The sequence below is a fragment of the Microcaecilia unicolor genome, chromosome 1, assembly GCF_901765095.1.
Source record: "Microcaecilia unicolor chromosome 1, aMicUni1.1, whole genome shotgun sequence".
Taxonomy (NCBI): domain Eukaryota; kingdom Metazoa; phylum Chordata; class Amphibia; order Gymnophiona; family Siphonopidae; genus Microcaecilia; species Microcaecilia unicolor.
Window position 1 is genome coordinate 684,186,126 of NC_044031.1, and position 24,461 is coordinate 684,210,586.

Below are 24,461 nucleotides of genomic sequence, written 5' to 3' on the forward strand. Positions count from 1 at the left end.
TAACAGGATGTCTATGTGAAAAGTTCAAAAAGACATCTAACTTATAAAGGCAATATAGACATCCAGAACCAGCATGCAAATGCAGAGGCACACATTTACACCTGCCCCCTCCCCTTAAAGTATAAATCTGTGCATGCTACACATATTTTTTAAATGAAATGTGTACACATCAAATCCACATCCCCCTTGCACAAACTACATCCTGGGAACGTCTACACACAGATTGCTTAAAAGCAGGTGCACACTTTCTATACACATATTCTCTTTGCATTTTTGTGGGTGCACACTGGATTTATACACAGAAGAGGGGTTACCTTTACAAACCTTGGGCGGCTTTTACTAAGGCGTGCTCACGTTCTTAGCGTGCACTAAAATTGTGGGCGTGCTAAACGTTAGAGACGCCCATATGAAGGCACTGGCGTCTCTAACATTTAGCGCGCCTTCAATTTTAGCGCACCAAAAATACGAGTGTGCCTTAGTAAAAGACCCCCCCCTTATTTGGAAAGAGGAAATGAACTAATTCTTATATCCTCACCTACTCTAAGATCTACTTTCCAAAACTGGAAATACTGAAATATTTGCTAACCACTCTGTGGTGTACCTAGCTTTGACACCTGGGGCCAATTATTTTTTTTTTATCACCCCTCCTCTTCTACATGAAAAAACATGTTTTGTAATAATAATGACATGAAACGAATGGTCAGAAAAGAAACAGTGAAATTTGAAAAAATTAACAAATACCAATCACCACTTTACAAAACAAAAATGGAAAATAAAATCATTTCATTGGACTAATACATTTAGTCCAAAACTTCCTTCCTCAGGTCAGTACAGTGTACTACTGTTACGGCATCACGTCCTGACCTGAGGAAAGGGGTTTTGGTCTCTGAAAGTTTGTCAAAAATAAAATTAATCCAATAAAAGATCACTTTATTTCCATTTTCTATTTATAAACATTTATTAACACAGCTAAAATACTACTTTACCCAAAGCAAAAAAAATGTTTCATCTACCTTCGTTGTCTCTGGTTTGTGTTTTCCTCATTTTCTCTTCTCCTTTCTATGAGTTCCATCCAGCGTCTGCCCTCTCTCTGCCCCTTTCATCCGTCTACCCTCTTTCTCTCTCTGCCCTCTCCCCCTTCCATTCACTATCTGCCCTCTCTCACTCCCTTCCATCCAGCATCTGCCCTCTTTGTCTCTGCCTTCTCCCCCCCTTCCACATGGCACCTACTGCCTCTTCCTCTCCCTTCCATCCCTCATCTACTCCCCTCCCCCTTCTCCTTCCATCCAGCCTGTGCCCCCTCCCTCCCTCTCTCCTTGATCCAGCTTCTCCCGGGCTCTCTGTATTGCCAATCTCTTCTTGGAGACTCTCCTCTCTGTACCTCTCCAATGCTGTTGCACCAAACTAGTAGCAAAAACAATTCACTAGTCAGAACAGGGTAATTATGGGGCCTGCACTTACTTGTGGCTGCCAGCTCTGCTCTGAAAATGGAAGTGATGTCAGATCGGCAGCTGCAGGATCAAATGCAGACCCTGTGATTGGCGATGCTCATCACTGCCAATGCTCGTGCGCTGCTGGACTCCGGAGGAGAAGCAGCAGCGGCAGTCCGGTGAGAATGGAGGCTGCACTCAGGAAGGTGCACTGGCACAGAACTGCCTAGGGCTGCACAAGAGGGAACGGAACAGTGGGGAAAGCAACAGCACCCCTTTATGATCTGCACCGGAGGCAGGTTGCCCCCACTGCCCTGCCCTTGGTACACCACTGTAATCACTACACTTTAGGGTGGCAAGACTAGTATTTTATGTTAACAAAATATAACTTTTCCTGAACTAGTGATCCAAAAGAGATAGTCTACCTTAGAGTTTCCCAGCCTCCTAACCTTTTACTGGTTAATTCATATAACAGCAATGTAAATCACAGGACATATTTCATCATCACAAATAATTACAAGTCACAAATTTTGCTCTCGCCCAGTTTCATATTGTGAGCATTATTATGCTATAACATTTCAAATGTTCACAACAGAAATTTGCTTGCAGCATAGAAAACATCAATAAACTGTCTTGTTTCAATCTTCCTTTTCCTAATGGTGCTTCAATTTTTGACCTAAATGCAAATTTACTGTGCACTTCTTCTGAATCTCAAAGGTCTAGTGTAAGGCATTTCAACAGAGAACTGAAATAGCACATCAATGTAACCAAACCAAACGTCTATGTGACAGTGCTTCCCTGCAAGTGGATTAAGTAGAGAAAGCTTTTCGAAAGAGCTAATTGTTCTCTGTATTTTAAGCACAAGCATGCAGCAAGAATGTCAAGTTCCCTCCCTTGAAGTGGAAGCCTACTGGAAGGTGACTACAACTTTCAACTCCATCAGGTTTCCTCCTGCAAGGATCCTCTTCACTCTTACTGGTATGCTTCCAAGCCTGCTCTGTAGGACATGAGCTCCTGAAACAATTCCCCATACCTGGCAGCGTTCCTCTCCTTGACTGACACTCCACCTCTTGGAACAGAAACTGTCCAAATTTCAGTGCAGACTAGGAGTTTAGGGCTTATTTCCCTCTCACAATGATCAACTCTGGCTTTCCCCTAGTCAGAATCTCATTTTACTCCATGCTTGCTCTCTAAAGCCTGGGGACTCCATCCTTCAGTCCCAGCTACCTTCCTGGTGGACAACTAAAGAAAAGAAAGAAACTGGAAATGTTCTGGGCTCCTCCACTATATAGAAATAGCTCTCCCTGCAAGATATCTCTTAATAGGGAAGGTATGTAAAATCTCTATGCCCTCTAGTTTGCATCACTATTAAGTATTTGCAGAGAAACTCGGGTATTTAGTTAGGGACATCATAGCACCTCTTACACGTCATCAATTATTAGCTAAACTTATCACCAGCATTAGTACACACAAATGACAGGGCACTTTTCTATATAAACTATAACATCATCATCATTAATAAAAAATATTTACTAAATGGGTCCCGGCTAACTATTGGTGAACTATGCTCACACCGGGGGCGGACTGAGAGTGGTCTGGGCCCCCCGCCTGGCCACTGCCTGATGCCCCCCTACTGCCGCAGCTGACGCCCCCACCATCCCAGTTCTTTCCTACCCGCTGCGCTGCTGATACTCCCCCGCCCGCAGATGCAAATTTCAAAAACTGACATATTTCAATCACTATACTATAGGTTAACAAATACACATAAAACAAAAAAAAAATGGAAAATATGATACCAATTTATTGGATCAAATATATTTTCAAGTTAGCTTTCAAAGGCCAAAACCTCTTTCCTCAGGTCAGGACAGTATACTGCTATTAAAGTATTCTGTTCTGACATGAGAAAGGAGGGTTGGGTCTCCAAACATTAGCAAAAATGTATTAAAATTAGTTCAATAAAGATATCATCTTATTTCCATTTTCTTTATTAACACAGCTACCATACTACTTTATACTAAACTAAAAATAAAATTCATTTTTTCTACCTTTGTTGTCTGGCCGTTTACTTTTTTCTAATTGTGTTGGTCCCAGTTTCTTGTTTCTTCTTTCCTCAATCTCTTCTTAACTCTCGCCAGCGTCTATCCCTCTCTCTCTTTCCCCTTTCCGTCCAGCATCTGCCCCCTCTCCTCCCCCCTTTCCATCCGTCTGCCCCCTCTCTCCCTCCTTTCAATCCAGCATCTGCCTCCTCTCTTCCCCCTTTCCATCCAGCGTCTGCCCTCTCCAGAGGCTTATCTGGCCTCCAGAGCCAGAGGGAGGGGCACATTTTAGCCCCCTCCCCCCGCCGCCATTACTGGACCCCCCCCACCGACTCTCTCCACCCCCCTCCCGCCGCCAGCCCTCCCCCACTGCCGTTTCTTACTTTTGCGCCGAGGTCCGCTTCCTCCTGGGCCTTTAAAAATATTTTTTCAGCTGGCGGGGGACCCCAAACCCCGCCAGCCAACAAAATATTTTTAAAGGCGCAGGAGGAAGCGGACCTCGGCGCAAAAGAAACAGCAGCGGGGGAGGGCTGGCGGCGGGAGGGAGGCCAGGGTGAAATCTGCGGGGGCCCAGGCCCCACGCAGATACGCCCCTGGCCCTCTCTCACACCCTTTCCATCCAGCATCTGACCCTTCTCTATCCTCACTTCCATCCAGAGTGTCTCCTCTTTTTCTCCCTCCTCCATCCAGCATCTGGCCCCTCTCTCTCTTCACTTCCATCCACTCAGGCCTCTCTCTCTCTCCAGTTCCATCCAACATCTGCATCCTCTCTCCCCCTTCCATCCAGCTTCTATCCCCTTTCTCTCTTTCATCCAGTGTCTGTCCCTCCTCTCCCCATTTCCATCTGGCATATGTCCCTTCTCTCTCCCTCATCCAGTGTCTGTCCCTCCTCTCCCTCTTCCCACCTGACATCTGTCCCCTCTCTCCTCATCCAGCATCTCTCCTCCCTTCCCCCTCCATCCAGCATCGGTCCCATCATGGGGTCCTCCTTATTCCTGCTCAACTTATATATCCCCACTATCACCCCACCTAATCCCCATATCCTTACTCTTCCACCCTACCCTCTCTTACAATCACACCCTCCCATCCAGTGTTACAGTCTTTTTTTCAGCCCCACCCAAGACCCAAACTCTCTCTCCCCCTCACACCGGACACCCCCACTGGCACACCAGGACCAGGCTATCTTCCACTCCCACCCAATACCGCCCTGCCACGACCACCACTGCTGCTGCTCTGCTGCTGTTTCAGCAGTCGCAGCAAAAATAGAAAAAAAAAAAAAAAAAAAAGATTTCGGGGCTGCATCGTTCCCTTCCCGCTTGCAGCTGACCGGCTCTGCCCCGGAACAGGAAATTGTTAGAGGAAGGCGGGACTGGCAGCCGCGAACAGGAGGAACAATGCGGCTCCGCGATCTTTCTGTTTTTGCCACCACGCAGCAGCAGCAGCAGCAATGGTGGCCGCAACAGGAAGGTAGTGTGTGGGAATGGGGAGAACAGCCGAAGAATGGCAGGCATCCGGGCAGAGCCTCTGGGCCCTCGGGCACTGCCCGGTTGCCCGAATGGTCAGTCCACCCCTGGCTCACACCTTAGTTCTTTGTTTTTCCAGCAACAAAAGCAAGCCCACAAACTGAGATTATCAAAACAATTACATTTGGTCTCCTCGCTCTTCTTCTGTGATGCCTAAGCCATGGCAATGTGGTAACCCTCTCTCAGGCCAGAACAAGCCTACAGAAACACCTACCAATCAGAACCACTGAATCTGTTGAAGAACCATTAATCACGAGGAAACTGAAGTTCTACATAGTCCTTGATTGTTCTGAGCCCTTTTTGACAACAGCTAGATAAGCAACTCAATGGATCATGGCAGGAATTAAACAAAAAAAGATCACACACACAACACCCTCCCCCCAAAAAACAAAGAAAAAACCAGGGGCCACTGGACATTTGGAATTTGTTTATAACTGAACTTGAAAGTCAAGTGAATACAGGCTAAAAAGATGGTTTCCTGTTCTAGAAAAGTACAGATTATTTTGGGTCAATTCCACAGGCTTTCATGCTACTATTTATACTACATGATTAAAGCAGTGCCATGATTTATTCATTAGCAAACCCTTTTCATATAAAGCACTGTACAACTTTAAATATGTGATCAAGTGATCGACTGTGATGTCGATGTAACTCAAGTGTTTTTGATGCCCTAAGTGAACCTTGAGCTGTACATCCTCCTTCCTCCAGGGGTGGTTCAAGGTACTCCCTCTATCCATGTCCAGGATCTCCTTCCCTAACCCCTCAAACATAAATCAATACTATCATTCTTTTGCCAGTCTGCTGTTGCTGCTCTCAGCTAGCCTGTTCATCATGCCTTGTAGTACCCCAGAGCCAGATACTCAGATCACCCATGCTAAATCACTTTGCCATATACCAGCCGCATTTCTTCTGGTGTGCTGACTGCATAGAATGATGTCATTTCCACTGGTGCCAGTAGTGAAGCAGCTTGGGAGAAGGGTGGGGTCAGAGTAGAGTTGGAGAGAGCAGAGTGATGGGCTGATAGAGAATCATGCTGCTATGTCTATTGTTGGGGGCTAAGATGTCTGCCTGAAGAGTATATATGATTACCAGTCCCTGTCCCAGTCTAAACCACGGTGGTCAGGTCAGCTGCTGCTGCTACTACTCAGTGCAGGACTAAGTAAGTACACAACCTAATAAGTTTTCCCCTGCTGAGTGCTAGCCCTCATGTGGCGATTACCTAGCTTGCTAGTGGTTGCCCTGAATTTAAAAATAAACATGGGTTTTTAGTACTATCTAGAACATGTTTATGAACTGCAACAGAGTGGTCCCAAACTAAGTTAATGCATTTGTACTTTATCCCTAAAGGCTGAACATTTATTTACAGCTTTTGGCTCACTCAGTCGCCTCTGGGTTGTATGCAAACATCCAGCAATCAAGCTAAGATTTAAGAGCACTTGGTCAATGGCCTTCAACTACATCCAAGCCAGAAATCAAATCTTTATGGATAGACAGCTAATAGCTTGAACTGCCTGGAATTAAATATTGAAGACAATGCTGGGGGAGGAAGTGAGTTTCATTAACAAATCAATGAGATCTGGGCTCCTACCAAAGATCGAATGAACTCAGGTTATACCTGGATTTCATTCCCTCTGGAGCTACTCCTCCCCCTCAGTATCAGCTTGGACCTCAACACATTTGGAGGGCACTGAAGGGAAATTTAAAGCTCAACTGTGCAGGAAATTAACCATTTCTGCAATACAGCATGTTCTAAAAACCTTGGTCACTATACTCATCTTAAGGGGAGTTTGTTTTTTTGGGGTAGAACTGGCCCTGTACTGCTAGAACTGCCCCACCTCTTAGCTATCATATGCAAAAGGCAACCATAAGAATAACTTTTAAAGTTTAAAAAGACAAATCATTCAGGCAGGGACATGGTGCCAAAATCTCTTTACTGTGTACATTAAAGCATTCAAAAGATTGAAGGATTTACTCTATTCCCTAAAGAAGGCTAATGGTGTGGACTTAATTGTATATATAAAGTGCAATAGCCCAACATTTAATGGATTCTGAGTAGGGTGTCATTTAAAAATGGAAAATAATATGATTTAATTGTGACAGTGACTCTCTGCAAAATTGTAAGTGGTCAGTGTTCCTTCTATGCCAGGGGTTCTCAATCTAATCCTTGGGACACATCTAGCCAGTCAGATTTTCAGGATACAGAGTAAGTATGCATGAGGTAGATTTGCATGCAAATTTATCTCATGCATATCTATTAAGGGTACTCTGAAAATCTCAGTGTCCAAGAAGACCAAAGTTTATTCTTCAAAAGAGGTGTGCTGACACAGCAACCCAACACGGGTCGTATTTCGACATGCAGAGCCTTCGTGAGGGGTTCTTTAAAGCCAGCAAAACAAATAAAAAAATGTGGTAACATTCAAAATGTCTTTAAGAATAATATAACTCCTGACAAAAGCTCTGTATGTCTAAACATGGCCCGTGTTGAGTTGCTGTGTCAGCATACCTTTTTTGAAGAATAAACTTTGGTCTTCTTGGACACTGCGGTTGGCTTATTCCACTCTTTTTGCAGTCTGTGTGATCTTCTGGAAGATTTATGTTCTCTGTTTATTGGTTATTCTGAAAACATGACTGGCTAGGTATATCCTGAGGACTGAGTTGAAAACCCTTGTTCTAAGCCATACATGTGTGTGACTGCACAACTTTTTGCATTTCCCACTCAAAACTCCTGACTTACATTTTTGTGACCTCCTTCCCCCTTCTGCAGGGGTTGTTTGGCTTACCTTCATAGCTCAGCAAGGTTGCTTAAGTGTAATGGAGGTTCTCTGCACAGCAGGATGTCAGTCACATACTGGTGACATCCGACAGCACAAGAGATAGACCTATTCTCCTGAGAAAAGCCATGGAGAGACCTTTCTAAGTGTGTGCCGGATAGACCCCCAACCCAGTGCTCATGCTTAAACTGTAGGCAGGCTCATCCTGTAGGGGACACTCAATGAAATTACATGGAAATACTAAATAGGAGGAAATATTTTTTCACTCAAAGAATAGTTAAGCTCTGGAACTCGCAGCCGGAGGATGTGGTAACAGCAGTTAGCGTATCTAGGTTTAAAAAAAGGTTTGGACAAGTTCCTGGAGGAAAAGTCCATAGTTTATTATTCAGATGGACTTAGGGAAAGTCACTGCTTGCCCTGGGATTGGTAGCCTGGAATGTTACTACTAATTGGGTTTCTGCCAGGTACTTTTGACCTGGATTGGCCACTGTTGGAAGCAGGATACTGGGCTAGATGGACCATTGATCTGACCCAGTCTGGCTATTCATATGTTCTTATCCTCAGTCATAACATCTGACAACTACCTGATTCCAGCAGCCTCATGAATACCTAAAATCTAAGGAGCCTTATAATGGTTCCAAGTTAACGTAATATAAGATGTAAGAAGCTTCAGGCTCCTAGAGTCATCAGGCAATAAAGTGTCTCATGCCTGAACACCTTCAATCAGGGAGGGAGGAAAAGCTAGGACAGGGACCCAGGGAAGGAGACTGGTTGGGTAGGGGTGAGAGGAAGAATTCAGAGGAAATAAACATGAAAGAAAAGAGCGCACAGGATCAGAGGAGGAAGATCCAGAGGAAAGCAAGACTGAAATTATAGGAGACAGGAGATTCTGGAAAGGGGGGGGGGGGGGGGGGGAGTGGAATGGGAGAAATGAGCAACGAAGACATGAAATGGGAAGAGGTAAAGAAAATCAAGATGGAGGAAGAACCCGGGGAGGAGAAGTGAGAGGACCAGATGATATAGAAGAGAATAAGCATGGGAATTAAAACAGGTGGTAGAGAGATGGAGGAGATGGTGAGAGATCAGACAGGCTAGCGCATCATATCTATGTTAGTTGAATATTCTAATGCATGCCTATTAGGGGGAGGAGGGGGGAGGGAGTGGAGGGGCTCCTGGAACTCTAAGGGGCGGGAGGGAGGCAGGTTGGGGGGGGGGCATGGAACTCGGAGGGGAGGGGGGCTGGAACTCGGAGGGGAGGGGGCCCTGGAACCTTGCTAGCGCCCATTTCCTTTCTGTTGGAAACGGGCCTCTTTTACTAGTATTATTATGTTTCAATCTACTTTTTCATGTTTACCTCATTTATTGTATTTATGTTTATTCTTGGTTATTCTACTATTGTTATGCTGTTAAAATTGTAAGTTTTATGTTAAACTGTACCTGCTGTACACCACCTTGGGTGAATCTCTTCATAAAGACGGTTAATAAATCCCAATCAATAAATAAATACGAGAGGGGAGGAATACAGACAGGAGGATAGAAACAGGGATGAAGAGATGAGGAAATAAGAAGGGATTTGGAGAAAAAGGAATGGGAAGGCTAAAGAGTGACAGATGGGAAAGAAGGAAGCAATGAGAAAAATCTGAAAGGGATAGGGGTGAGAGAAGAAGGGTGTGAACAGAAGGAGAGGAGGGCTGAAAATCTGGTTTGGCCAAGGTAGGAAAAGCTGAAAAATATAGATAAAAGGAAAGAGACGGAAACAGCAACATGAAACAGGAGAAAACTGACTGGAATGAAAGAGTAAGGGTAAAAACAGTTGGAGAAATGAAGGGAAAAGAAAGAAGGGACATGGCTGGGAAGGGGAGAAAATAAGACGGAAGCTGGAAGGATGAGATGGAGGTTCATAGAAGAATGAGATGGGGAAGGCAGATGTATTAAAGAAGATTTAAAAATGGGAAGAGAGAGCGGTAAAAAAAATGGAGAAAAGTGACAGGAAGATTTCAAAGAGATAGATAGGGAGAGAGAATGAGGAACACGTGGAAGGAGAAGACAGGGAAATGAGACCCACAAAAGCAAGAAGGCAGATAAAGTCACCAAAGAGACTGAAAACAGTATAAGGAAGAAAATCAAAAGTACAAGAGAAATTTTGTTTTTAGTTTGGACATTTAAATTTAGTGCTTAGAGAGCTTCTTTTATAAAGCTGTGATAGCAATTCCCAAGCAGCAAATGAGAGGAAGCCCATAGGAAATGAATGAGCTTCCTCTCATTTGCCACACTGAAAATCAGTAGAGCAGCTTTGTAAAAGAGCCCCAGAATTCATTCATATAAAATGGGGGAAGGGAGATATAACAGCATATAATGGGCATGTAAGGTACCCTTCCCCCCCCTACATACTGATGAAATGTGGGTATCATAGGTTCATTTTGAAAGCAATAGTGAGCATCTGCTGAACATTAACAGGTGAAACAGGCAGCAAGAACGGAGATCCTCATTCTGAGTGTGGTTCAGAGCTATACCCTGATACTATTATTCAGACATTAATACATTCCCTCTGAATTGGCTTATATAAATCTTGATCAGATCAAGAAATATCAAACTCCCTCAGCTTAGACAGGTTCCCAGAGGAAAAAGCAGCCAGACACACAACTCTAGTAAAAACTTTACAAAAGATACTTTAGCAAAACAAAGCTTCCTCCCTGACACATGATCTAGGGCTTATAATTATGATGTAAAGGATTCTTTATCATGTTCTAGAAACAATACAATAGTAAAATCTGATTCCTAATGGAGCTACTTTAAAAATGTATTTGTAGCTGAAACAAGTAGATAAAGCCAATTCTTGTTTACAGTCACTAAGCATTAGGGGTGCAGGATTAAAATATGCAAGCAGCAATGAGTGAAATGCTATGGATACAAGTATCAGAAAATTCAACATAAATGCAATGACAAGAGTGCATTACACCACTGTAAAGAAGCATGCAGAGTGAAGGGACTTGTGCAGCAAACATACTTCGCTTCTTCCACCACCTCCACCTCGGCCTGCGCTGTGATTGGTGCATTAGACTGTGCCCCTGTTTGGTCATCGGCGTTGAGCTCCCCATTGGTTGAGCTTACCACCTGAAAAACAAGTGTGAAGAAAAGCGATAAACAGGAAAACTGTGTTAAAAGAAGTGTGGCAATCCTAACATTCCAACAATTCATCTATGGCAAGGATTTTATTTTTAAACTAGAACTTGAGATTATTTACACAAAAAATAAGCACAGTAAGTAAACCGGGATTCTCAACCCAGTCCTTACGACACACCCAGCCAGTCGGGTTTTCAGGATACCTAAAGTGAATATGCATGAGGTAGTTCTGCAAACAATAGAGTCAGAGCATGCAAATTTATCTCATGTATATTCATTGTGGATATCTTGAGGACTGGGTTGAGAACTTCCAATTTAAAGTGGCTATCCTGAAAGCACTATCCCCTGGATTCTGTATAACACGACTTATGTTGTGGGCACAAATCCAGTTGTATTCTCGATTTGCACATGCAACTTAATTACTTAACAAGCCAATCAGCGCTGATAACTGTCACTTAACAAGCAACAGACACTAATTAGCATTAATTAGAATTTATGCGCAGAAACATTCTATAACATGATGCACGTAAATTCTAAGTCACATAGTTGAAAAGGGGTGTGGCCATGAGAGTGGACTGGGTGGGTCGTGGGTGTGTCGTTGTAGAATACACCCGGTCCACATGTAATTTAGGCGTTGGCATTTACACCAAGTTTTATTTATTTGGATTTATTTACCGCCTTTTTGAAGGGATTCACTCAAGGCGGTGTACAACTGGCATAACTGCCTGTGACTAAATGTAGTTGCGCAGACGGGCACTTCGTGTATTCAATAAACCACATGGAAATTTAGGCTTACTCTATCATACTTTATAGAATATGCCTAGGTGTGTTTTGCTTCGGTGCTGATTTTTTAGGCATGATATATAGAATCTAGTCCTATGTAGTTGCCTTACCTCAGTGAACTACTTCTACTACAGGAAAGTTTTGGTAAGCTGATGCCCATTTTAATTGAAATTAATCTTTTAAAAAGTTGAATTCTAAAATAGTGAGAATTCTAGAAATGTTATTTGTGTGTGGGATTTTTTTTAAAGTAAAAACACTGTGGACTCTGGAAATATGAAACGGAAATAGAGAGCAATTATCAAAGCTCTTTACATGGGTAAAAACTGATTTACTTGGGTAACATGACTTGGCTGAAAGTGCCTTCTTTGGAGCAGCTAAAAATGCGTGCATGCTTTTAACATGGGAGGAAAAGTCATTCCTGTGAATGTTTAAATTGATCAACAAAAACAGTATGCGTTCATTTGATTTTTCAATGTACACATATTACTCTACCTCCTCCTCCATCACCCACACTAATAACAGGTGAAAAGTACATAGGGGCCTTGACATGTACTTAGCACTTGATAGTTTTCAAAGAGAAAGAGGCATTGCTTCCTTGAAAATGAGTGTAAAGTATACCAGCTATTTGCAAATAACTCACAGAATGGATAAAATTATAAAGCAGTTCCTATGTTTTTATTTGACCTTCTTAACAAGCATATGCTATATCACAGCTCTTCTACCCAAAAACAGGGTCAAAACAATGGTTTGTCTCCAGCACACTGCTATAATATACTTAGGAAATACACTAGAAAACAAATCATTCAGAGGGACCTGAATCACTCAGAAATCTGAGAGGAACTTCTTGAGATTATTGTGAGGTATCATCAAGTTCCACATTTCACTTTAGGGTACCATTATGGGTTAAGTTGTTGCACAATTAAGAACATTACACATTTCTTTTGGTATTTTAATGAAATGACCTCTCTAAAAGTTTGCTTGCAGTGCAAGCACATCCTATGGTATTTTCACTTCCAGCAAAAATAATCATTTTGTCACAGCTTTTTCTTTCTTTGGTATCAAGAATCCTTACTTACAAGGACAGTACATCATGTGCAGTGAAGAGAATATTAGCAAAACCCAAGGCAAAAGGAAACATCAATATGCTTACATATTAGAACCATCAAAACAGATAAACTATAGTTCTCATAGATTTCTATCCTTAGCATTTTTTCCCTAAAATCAGATTACAAATTCCCTAAAAGTTATTGTTAAGCTACAATCAAGTCAGTACTGTGTATATGATTTCTGTATTGTTGTAGTTTTATAGTTTTTTCAAATTTTTATTGTAATTTCATGTTAATTGTGATTTTAGCATATAAAACCATTTTGGTATTGGATTGAAAGGCAGTTTATAGAGTATATTAAACTACTGATAATTACAGGGGGGTGCATGACCATAAATAAAATGACACCAATATGGCTTGAATTACAGCTCATACCTTCTCTATTTATGAAAGGAAGCACTTCAAGGGTTTTAAATACACTATGGTATACTATAGCAAGAAGTGTACTTGGAGGATCAATCCCTATGCATCCTGTATTTTATCATCTTCCTTAGACACATTCAACTGACACAAAAAGCGGCTACCCATAGGTGTAATTTGCATGCTTACTTTCAAGGGCCCTACTAGTGATGGGGTGGGTGGGGGTGGGGAGGAGAATGATCAATTCTATGCTAAGGGCCTGCAGCAATTTAACGTGAGAAAATCCTCTCTTTCAACAAAGCTCAAGGTAAAAACAAGGGCCCCTTGTCAGAATATTTGTTTTCCACTTTGGAGGTAAGCTGTAGCTGTGGATGTTGCTATCAAGATAAGTGAATGTTCCTGTTTTGAGATTTGTGGCGCTGAATTTAAGACATTAAGGGAAGGGCTCTAACGATTTTTTAGTGCGTCTGGGCCTGAATGAATTGAAGACATTGGAACCATTAAGTGAAAGTTGTTAATATATGCAGGTTTTTTTTTTTTTTACCCAGGTGTGTGCTTTTTCTCCAAATACATTTTTTTTCTTTTATACATTCTAGAAGAGCAGTAGTACCGATGTTTGTTTAGAGCCCTGTCAGAACTCACATATTTATTAATGAATACGGGTCATTGATGGCTCCGCTTCTTTGATATAATTTATTTTTTGTTATACGAGTTTTGGTTTTTTACACTCATGCTTACTGGTATCCATGTGGATCAGTTTTCTTATGATTTTCTGGATTTGAGACTGTTCTCCTCATATATTTTTGGAAGGGACTATGCTCCCCATGTTCACCCCAAACTACATTTCTACTACTACTCAATCTCACCGCATGTTAATTTAAACTGTTCATGTGCTGTTTTAAACAATGCAAGGCTTATTTTTGTTGTGCCTCAAACTGTTCTACACACCACTTTTTGTTGCATAAGATGAACCATATCGACATATCATTCATACAGGAAGTACAGGGCTACATAAATTTATTGTTAACAAAATTTTGTTCTCCACTAGATTTTCTTTTTTAAGGTCTTCAAGTTCTAGAAGGTTACTGTAAAATTATTTTCCTACAAAACTGTGTCTCTGGACCATGAAACACCAAGTTTTATCCCAACCTACTTTATATGTATCCATGGCCAGTAAAATGTAGTGAACTAGTAATGTAAATGTTTACAGTAAGGCGGTATATATAACCATGTGTGCCTGCAGTGATAGAGAAATTATGACAGCTGTAACAATTAGATTAATTTTTATATAAAGCACCCGAAATATGAACATGGAAGAGAAAATGGAGTGAAAAAAAGAGAGGTAAGGGAGCTAAAGCCCTAAGAGCTGAAACAACTGGAAATAATTAGATGACGACAGTAATATCCATTCATTCAACTCTAGAAGGAAAAATTATTTCAAGTGCAGAAATCTGTGATTCAGATCATCCTCATATTGAAAAAGAAAAGAAAGTCAAACATCATATTTATGACCAGTTTCTTTTTTTTCTTCCAGACAAGCTTCTGTATAGTGAGTTTAAGCCAGTTTTTGGGAGGTTTATGAACATTTTATTGTATCCATGTAAAGTCTAGGGGCAGGGCCTGCCCAACCATTAGGCAAGACCAGGTAATCACCAAGAGCAGCACAGGCAGCAAAAGCAGTAGGCCCTGACAGCCATACAAACTCAAAGAACCATCAGGACAAGGTTTTTAACCTGCTTTAACAGGATGATGGCTGAACTTAATGATCAAAAAGTCAAAGTTAATGGGTAGGGGGGGGAGGGAAAGATACAAAGCTGAAGGTCCATCTAGGGTGCACACTACCCTTGCCCAGCTCTGTCTGGGGGCTTAGAAGAATTGGTTCATCCTTCTTTCATGTCGCTGTCAGAAACTAGATATTTTAATACTCATGGTCATATTGGAGAGGGAAAGCTATCAGGGTAGTGAGACTTGCATGTCATCTATGTTATGGATGTAAATCAGATAGATTGTGGGTGGTTTGAGATAATCAGGAACTGAATGTTGGCACACACAGGGAATCTAAAAACTGTTTATGAAATGGTTCCTCTGTGAAACTCTCTTAAAATTTGTGTACAAGCTCGAAAGCTATAGAAGCTGTGTACATTCCAGTAAGTAGGTATTTTTCTGTCCCTGGAGGGCTCACAATCTGTTTGTACCTGAAACAGAGGGTTAAGTGACTTGATCAAGATCACAAGCAGCTGCAGTGGAAATTTAACAGGGCATCCCTGGTTCTCAGCCCACTGCTTTAACCATTAGGCTCCTCCTCAGTGCTAAGGAGTACTCAACCAAACTGCTCAATTGGCTGATAGAAATGTACTTGATCTGAATTTAAACCAGAGATTAGCCTGGAGGAGTAGCCTAGTGGTTAGCGCAGTGGACTTTGATCCTGGGGAACTGAGTTCGATTCACACTGCAGCTCCTTGTGACTCTGGGCAAGTCACTTAACCCTCCATTGCCCCTGGTACAAAATAAGTACCTGAATATATGTAAACCGCTTTGAATGTAGTTGCAAAAACCTCAGAAAGGTGGTATATCAAGTCCCATTTCCCTTTACCCCTTCCCCTTTTAAGTTCAAAAACATCCATGGATTTTTCCTCGACTCTCACACAGAAAATCAGTTCGATTTTACACCACAGTTCTCTTGAAATCCACAACTCTGCAGAAAGCTGCACTTGATTTCAGCCTCTATGCCTGTGGCATTTGCAGATCTGTTGTGGACTTTACTACCCATTAACTTATTTTTTAATGGAAGTTCACCAACTTGAGATAGAGTTGAACAAACTGACTACCCAAATCCTTTCAATACTGAATGAGAAGGGTTACAGTGTCATTCACAAAATAGTGAGGAATTTGGAGATATTAACATGCATTAGCAGCGACAAGAAGAGCATTGTTTCCAGTTCAGTTTCTAAGAAATCTGAAATGTGTTCTCACAACTGGATTTTAGAATGGTGTTTGCAACATTAGACTACTGTAATGGTTTATTTGAGGTACTGCCTAAAAAGGTAATCAATACCAAACAAATAGTGTAAAATATAGTGTTCTGGAGTTCTCAGGAGTCTGCAGTAGGGTGTCAAAGGAATTGCAGCATAGTTTCAAGGTCTTAACTGTTATTCATGGTGTGGTGCCAGAATATTTGAAAGGAGTGTTGATAAAATATCAGCCAAAGAGATCTTTAAGATCAGAGGCTCAGGTCCTGTTGATTATTTAATCAGCTAGGGATGCATTGAAGGGCACTGTCAGTAAAGGGTCTGAATTTATGAAACTAGCTAATGACGGAACTAAAGTTAGAATATTTGAAATGTAGGAAAAATGTTAAAGGCATATTTAATTAAATTAGCTTTAGGGGGTATATATGATTAGAAGGTTCGGTTGCAGATACCTTGATATACTGCAAATCTCATTTCAAAACTAAGTAGTTTATCTGGGTGAGCAGTACATTAAATACTTTTAACAAAAAAATTATATATTTTTTAAACATACATGTATACACACACACACACACATATATATGTTTACTATGGCGCGCTAGCATTTTTAGTGCGTGCTAATATTCCTATGGGTGTCTACACAGCGCACGCTAATTTTTACTACACACTAAAAATGCTTGCTTATCTTAGTAAACAGGGCCCCTAGAAATAACAAACGGAAAACAAGCTTTGGTAACATCATTCTATGAAAGTTGACCATCTCAAACCCAGGTCTTGTTGCCTTGCTAAGTATGCATGCCCAGTGTGGGAATGAACTGTTCCTTCCAGGAAACTAAATCTGTTGACAGTTGTTCTGGACTAGCAGGATGTCTAAAGCCAAAACCAAATTACAGTATGCACTGTAGCACTGAACCAAATATCAGGAAACAAGTAGCAAGTCAAAGAGAGAAAAAAAAATCAACGTAGTTAGAAGACCCAAAGCAAGTACTCTGTGGTCATATAGGATTAACCAAATGTATTAAATTGTGAAATATTTATGGCTAGCATTCATCCTTTGGTAAGACAACCAGTAAGACAAGGATGAAGTTATAAAACGGAAGATTATGCCCCGTCAGATCAGAAATCCCACAAGGTGGATTCAATACAGAGTGACCAAAATAACATCCAAATTGCCTAGAATAGTTGGATGGGATTATTTTAGTGAGCGTGTATGCAAGTGCAGTGATGTGCAAACCATGGAGCACCTGCTCATTTCCCGACTCCAATGCACAGGTGGACCTTGCTACAGCAGCAAAGAGAGTCACCAATTGTGAATACTTGTGTAAAAACATGTGATCTGTGAAAAGAACATGAGAAGAATGAACCAATTTGTTCAACCCCCAGACTTTACATGGGTCCAGTAAACTGTTCACAAACCTCACCAAAACTGGCCTATATCATTGTGGAGAAGTTTACCTGTAAGAAAAACAAAGAAACAGATCATAAGTTGTTTGGCTCCCTTTCTTAAACCTGAGAACTTTATAGACAAAAGGTCTCTGTATTTAAATTAATAGATATTATTGGCAACTCCTTACTACTTCTAACTCTTCCTTGGGATCTTTCCTCCCCATCCCTCTTATGTTCCCTTGTTAGGGCTCTTTGCATAAGTAGTAATCTGGTAATTGTTACAGCTATCATAATTTTCTGTTACCACAACTGAATATGTATGTTCTCCTAGGCTAGTTTCCTGCAGGATTAACAGGCGTACCAAAAATATATGGTAGTGGCCTTGTCTTATGAGACTGGCAGTGTCGCTATTTAAATTTTATTGATTTAGATTTTCAGGGAAAGAAATGGAACTCCCATACATACCCACTGGCTGATATTCCCCTTACTTCTAATCCCTATATAATTATTACAATGCAGTGAAACATTAGACAATTTCATTGTGGGCAGTAGGGAGAATTTTGAATTTAAATATTATACATCATTTATGAATATACACTTGCATGTCTTGTTCAAGGACCTCACTATATTTAAATCTTCATAAGATAGGAAGCACTTTTTATAGGGAATCAATTTACTTTTAATCTATATTTCTTGCTCTTATTCAAACCATTCTCACTGTGGAATTCAACATGCTCATTACAGAATTATTCCTAAGTCTCAAGGGATAATTAGTAGAAGCTCTGTTTGTACTATACTGTGACCAAATCAAATCCAATACTGCAAAGCGGTAATAGAACACAAGCAAGCAAAGGGAACAGCCATATTTAATGTGAAGTCAAAGTAACTTCCCATTAAAAATTAAAATAAAATAAATTCATTCATTTTGCCAAAACAAAAAGTTTAGGGAGTCAGGAAAATGGGAAAACTTTTTTATATTTATGTAACTTAGTTTTTTTTTTTTTTTTTTTTGGGGGGGGGGGGGGGGGGGTTGGGGGTTTGAATATGTGCTTTGCAGAAAATCCCAACTACAAATGGAGTTCAGTGTATGGCACTTACTGTCTCTAAAATTTAACAGAGAAGTCGGAGCCATTTTTTTTTAATTCAAGGGAAACGACCTTCTTGCCAAGAACAATACAATTTTTGTCACGTCTTATAAACAAAATTTGCGCATGTGTTAAAAAGCTCCTTGTGCTACTGCTATCACACTGCTTTCAAGTTTAAACCATGGAAGCAACCCTTGTTGGAAATAAACCATTAGCGTCCTGGAAAGTCAAGAAAATAGCTGGCCTGAGAGCACCACAAAGTTAATCATGTCCTCAATCAACCCTAAATTATAATTTACAATAATTTATTTCAAATACTGGTAGCTCGGGGTAACATACTACATGGTGTTCCATATTTTATTACAATTCAAAAGTTATTTTATTAAAAGCTACAAGTCATTTTTTGTGGAAGGAAAAAAAAGTCTTAAAACTCTGAAGCTACCTTAGAAATCTGATTAGCTAAACACTGAAGTAGTTTTGTGTCTGCTGATAAAGCTGCACAGCTCAGAAAGGGTTGCAATACCTGTACTGATCCCCCATGCCGATCTGCAGCCAAATGAGATGTCAGGTAAGAGGTATTTGTCTGTCGGCTGGGCTGCATCTCCCAGGCTCCTCGACGATCTGTAGTCTGCTCAGGCATTAAGGAAGCATGAGAGCAAGGTAAGCACAGGTAGATGCAACAGAATAAAGCAATGAAAACAAACTGCTGTGTAAGTGAAAGGATTTTCCAATAAAAAGAGAGCAAAGCCAAACACAAAGTATTAATAAAGCAGTGAGTTTGTTAAAAAACAAAACAAAACAAAAGGCTTCGTGTACGCATGTTCCTCTCTCCCATCCAAGGGGAAACACCTAGCCTTGGGTAATATAGATACACATATCTAGTAATTTCATTCTTTTATGACTCCCTACTAAAGCAGTTAGAGTCACCTACACTCTTTCACCAAACATACACACTAAGGACATTGCTATAAATCTTGGGAGGTTTTCCTATACCTCCATGACACAAACATAGGAGAAAACCATTAGTACGATTTCAGGAGCACTGGAATCACTCTCAGTGGTGCCGTCACTGAAGAAACCTGTCAGTATCCTACACAGATCCAAGGGCAGGACTAGAGGTATATGAGCCGAGACTTAGCATATGTATATTATGGGAAGGAAGGGGGGGGGGGGGGAGAAGGGTTAATGCGTTGGTACTCCGACTCATTGGGAAATGACCACATACCTAGTATTGCCAAAGGAGAAGAAATAAACTTTCTGCTATAAAGATATGCACACAAACTACCACTCCCTCTCTATACTGCCAGTCAAGTGACGTACAGAAATGTTATTTTGGGAGCAATGGAACCTATAGGCTTATTTCAGTTAAATTAAATGTTTTGCTGTAGAATGCTAAAGCCTCTCCATTCTAACATAACTAGGCAAGTGTTGAGTTTGCTAAACAACAAAATCCTAGTAGGGGATAAAGTTAATATTCTTGGAACACCCTTATAAATAGCTGGGGATAAGGTCAAAGACTTCATTTAAACAAAAACCAGCAGAGTTGTTAGAATATGAATATATATATTCTATGAATCTACTAATAAAAAAGCTGCAGTGCCAATCCATAAAAATTATAGAAAGGACATAAATAAATGTTTGTTGACTGGACAGCAATGATCTGGAAAGGACTTTCTTAGCAGCCTATTGTAATTTTAGCTGCTTTTCAAACTTGCTTTTTCATTTTTTTTTCTTCAAACTGATACAGCTGAAATAGCCATCATCACACAGATATAAACAGTACCAGAGCAGATGATGGCAGATAAAGACCAATTGGCCTATCCGGTCTACCCAGTAATATATTCCAACTGCCATCTGCAAAAATGACCACTTGCCTTTTTCTTTGGTGTTCTCCCATCCTGAGTAGATAAGCATATCAATTCCTATATTTAATCACAGCAAGCCCCTTCCTCCCATGTGTTGTCACAAGTTTTGCAGTAATGTAAATAGCTACCAAACTACTGAAGCTATTCTTCTAACACCTGGCTGCCAAGATCTCTTTGGCCTTGCTGCACAGTACCCAATCACAACCAACCAGCTATCAATATGGTTGGTTTCTGGGGAGAATTAGCCTGCTGGTTCAGATCCAGCTATTACATAATCTGCAGCAATGCTAGGGTATGCTTCATTTGCTTGATCTTTGTTTTCTTCTCATCACTTTCATAAGAAAATAAGAAAAGCCATGTTAAGTCAGAGAGAAAAGTCCATCAAACCCAACATCCTGTCTAAACAGCTCCCCGTCATGGTCACAGGAGATCACTTTTCAAAACCCAACACAATTCTATCTAGACACAGTGAAAGTGTCTGCTCAAAACTGGGACTGCTAAGCACACAGAGGTCAGAAATACTCAACAGATCGTCAAAAGGAGATCTGTTTCTCATAGCTCATTTCTAGGAAAAGAGCAATGACTTTCCCAAGTTTACTCTGCTAACAAAGTTTTATGGATTTTCCTCCAGGAACTTTTCCAAATCTTTTCAATCCATGTTGGTCACCTTGACCACATCTTCTGGCAACAGATTCAAATTATGCACTGTGTGAGCAGAAAAATCTTTCTATGACTTGTTTCCAGTCTTCATGGAGTGTCTTGTTTCTGTGTAGTTTGACAGGTTAACCTATTTAACCATTCCACCTCACTCATGATCATATTCCCTTCCAAGTCATCTTTTCTCCAAGTTGAAGATCCCTAACTTTTTTAGCCTCTCTTCGTATGGGAGGTTTTCTGACACCCTTTATCTCTTAACCTTTTATAGTTGCATTATATCCTTTTTAAGATGGAGCAACTAGAACAGCACACAGTATTCAAGGGAGGGTCACACCAGAAGCCTCTATAGAAACAATGATATTAATTTTGTTCTTGTTTCTTTTTGAATAATTTCCAACATTTTATTTGCTTTTTTAGCACCTGCAGCACATTAGGCTGAATCATTTCATTATTATCCACAAGGACTCCAAGATCATCTTTGTTTTGGGTGATTAATTCCTAAAGTTCAGCACTTTGTACATGTAGTTGGGATTATTTTTATTTACATGTATCACTCTACACTCATCCATATTAACTGTCATGGTCCATTTAGAAACCCAGTCTCCTAGTCTCACAAGATCATTCTGCAAATCCTAGCAATCCTCTGTCTTTTTAGCAATTTTGAATAATTTTGTCATCCACAAATTTGACCACCTCCCTTGCCACTCCTACCTCCAGATCAGTTATGAATATGTTTAATAGCAAAGGTCCCACTACAGAACTTGGGCACCCCACTACTTACCCTTTTCTATGTGGATAACTGACCATTTAGTCCTAAGAAATGTTTCCTGTCTTTTTGCCAGTTTGCAACCCCCAAAATAACATGGCATCCTATCTCATGATTCTTTAGTTTCCCAAGGAGTCTTTCACCAGAGACTTTGTCAAACACCTTCTGAAAATCCAAATACACTATATGAACTGGTTCACCGTATATCAACACTGAACCACCATTAATATGCCCCATTTGTCAATCCAGTCTGCTCCATCTAGATACCTCCTCTTGTTCTGTGGCATACTGGATCAATGAACATCCTTTCTTAAACTCCAGATCTGCCTTATGCATATGTGAGAGTGTTTACTGCATATGAGTCCAGTCTGGTCAGAGGCCCTGTTCACTTTGTCACCGCCCATGCCCCCAGCTCATGAGGGACAGATACGTGGAAGCAATGCAGCAGTGGAGATATAGGTCACAGCCATAGGAGCAGGTGTCTTTGGTTGAGGGGGGGAGGGAAGAGAGAGAAAAACCTTGCCTTGCATGGGGAGAGCAAGAAGGAAGAGAGGAAGAGAGAGAGAGAGAGAGAGAGAGAGAGAGAGAGAGAGAGAGAGAGAGACAGAACGCACTTGGGTTAACTTGGGGTATGGGGCAAATGTTGGGGTCACCACAAATATTTTGTTAGTGACTATTAGTGCACCAATACTGAATAACACCAAAAAGGTATAATTCAAGTGGCAAGAGCTGGCAAACAGGAAATCAACCTGCAGATTTATTTCTGTTTCTGAAGCTGCAGAAGAAACTAAGTCTGAATACAGATGGTCTGTGGAGGATGAAGAACCATGACTAGGTTAGTAATGCGGATGTGAAAGACCCACAGAGAGTGGGGCACCCTACAGGCCAGAAACATTTAATACTTCTATAAGATAAGAGTTGGGCACATGGAACCTTAGTTGGCTGAGTTTTGTATTTGTGGGAGCTCCCAAGGGTGGTGAAATTTGCTGTAGTGTGTTGGAAGGGATGGTAGAATAATGATCATCTGCAATTTGCAGGGTTTTTTTTTTTTTTTCAATACTGCTAGTCTTAAAATTAAAAAAAAAAAGTCAGTTCAAATTAAAAAAAAAATTATTGGATTTCAAGTTATCATTTATTTTGTTTTAGAGCCTCATAGAATCACTATTGCTGATTTCTGGGCTTTTGCAACAACTTACAGCTACCACAATGTTTCTCTCATTTCATGTTTTCTCTTCCTAACATTAACCTGATCATGTCACTGACCGAGTCAGTCCAGTAAGCAAGTATTTATGCAAAATGAGGCCTTACAATGAGTCTCTGCACATGCTCCTCCCCCAAATTATTCACATGCTGCCCCTGTTTAAACCAATACCAACTCTCTTTTCCCTCTCTCATATTTTTTTTTCACTAGACCCCATTCCTACTAGTGCCTCCCATATCAGTCAAACTTTTAGAAGGGCTGGACTCCACCACTTTTGCCGGTAGGCCATTTCATACTTTGTGGTCTTCCGCTGATTCTTAGAAAGCCCAAATGTAATCTAACACCCAGACCTTTTTTCATGTTTTACTTTCAAACCCTGCAACATACAGCCATCAAAACTAGTGAAGATATTGTCCCTGAACATCAGGCTTCCATGTTAACTGATGTTTTAACCCTGGTTGCCCTGTGCAGGCTACCTTTCTGCCTTCTTGTAAGCCCAAGTCAGACATATCATTACTGTTAGGCTTCTAACCACCTACTCCATGTAGGTCACTCCTGCTTCCTTATATACCTGGAGAAGCTGTCAGTGTTCCATGCAGTTTACTCAGGGCTGTAAAACTAGGAGCCAAATATAGCCACACTATTGCTGTTAATATTGTAACCAAATCTAACACAATCATTCTTCATGCTCTTTGCCCAGTGGCTTGTGTTTTCCTCTACTGCAGCTCCTTGGGACAAGTCACTCTTAACCCTCTACTGCCTCAGGTTTGCCTCAGGTATAAACATACTGTAAGCCCTACAAGATATCAACTGTAACTGGATGTAACTCACATTGATGTACAACTGAGAAAAGGCCCTTTGGCCCTGTAGAGTTTCATATAACTAAGCAAGCACTCAATCCCCTTCCTTCAAATTCTTTTATGTTACTCGACATTCTTTTCATCTATTATTTGTCTTTTTGCAGCATTGTCTGTCCCAAGCACACTTAAATTGTGTCAGTGTTTTCGTGGCTAGTATCTCGTCCAGTAGGCTAGTACAGCCGTTCCCCAGCTTGGTAAATAAATATTTTGTCATTTTTCTTTTGTACCTTCTCCCTCCTTAAATCTCTATTTCTATGGAAAAGTTCATCTTTCAAATATTTTAAAGGCATTAATAAATTATGGGAATCCAGGAAGTACATAAGTATTGCCATATTGGAACAGACCAAAGGTCCATCAAGCCCAGCATCCTGTTTCCAAAAGTGGCCAATCCAGGTTACAAATACCTGGCAAGATCCCAAAACAGTACAATACATCCTAGAAATAAGAAGTGGATTTTCCCCAAGTCCATTTTAATAATAGCTTATGGACTTTTCTATTAGGTTGCTATCCCAACCTTTTTAAATCCTGCTAACTGCTTTT

General features: G+C 40.8%; 1 protein-coding gene across 4 annotated transcripts in view; it reads right to left on the reverse strand.

Annotated features, from left to right (window-relative positions):
- CSNK1G1 (casein kinase 1 gamma 1) overlaps window positions 1-24,461 on the reverse strand; it is a 424,976-nt gene that overhangs the window by 12,374 nt on the left and 388,141 nt on the right. For 3 of the 4 annotated variants that reach the window (XM_030188057.1, XM_030188077.1, XM_030188064.1), the window contains 2 exons: window positions 19,096-19,200; window positions 10,768-10,874 (listed from right to left, as the gene is read on the reverse strand). In XM_030188057.1, the coding sequence (XP_030043917.1) occupies window positions 10,768-10,874; window positions 19,096-19,200 (212 nt within the window). The remainder of the gene's footprint in view (window positions 1-10,767; window positions 10,875-19,095; window positions 19,201-24,461) is intronic. The other variant, XM_030188070.1, reaches the window with a different exon arrangement.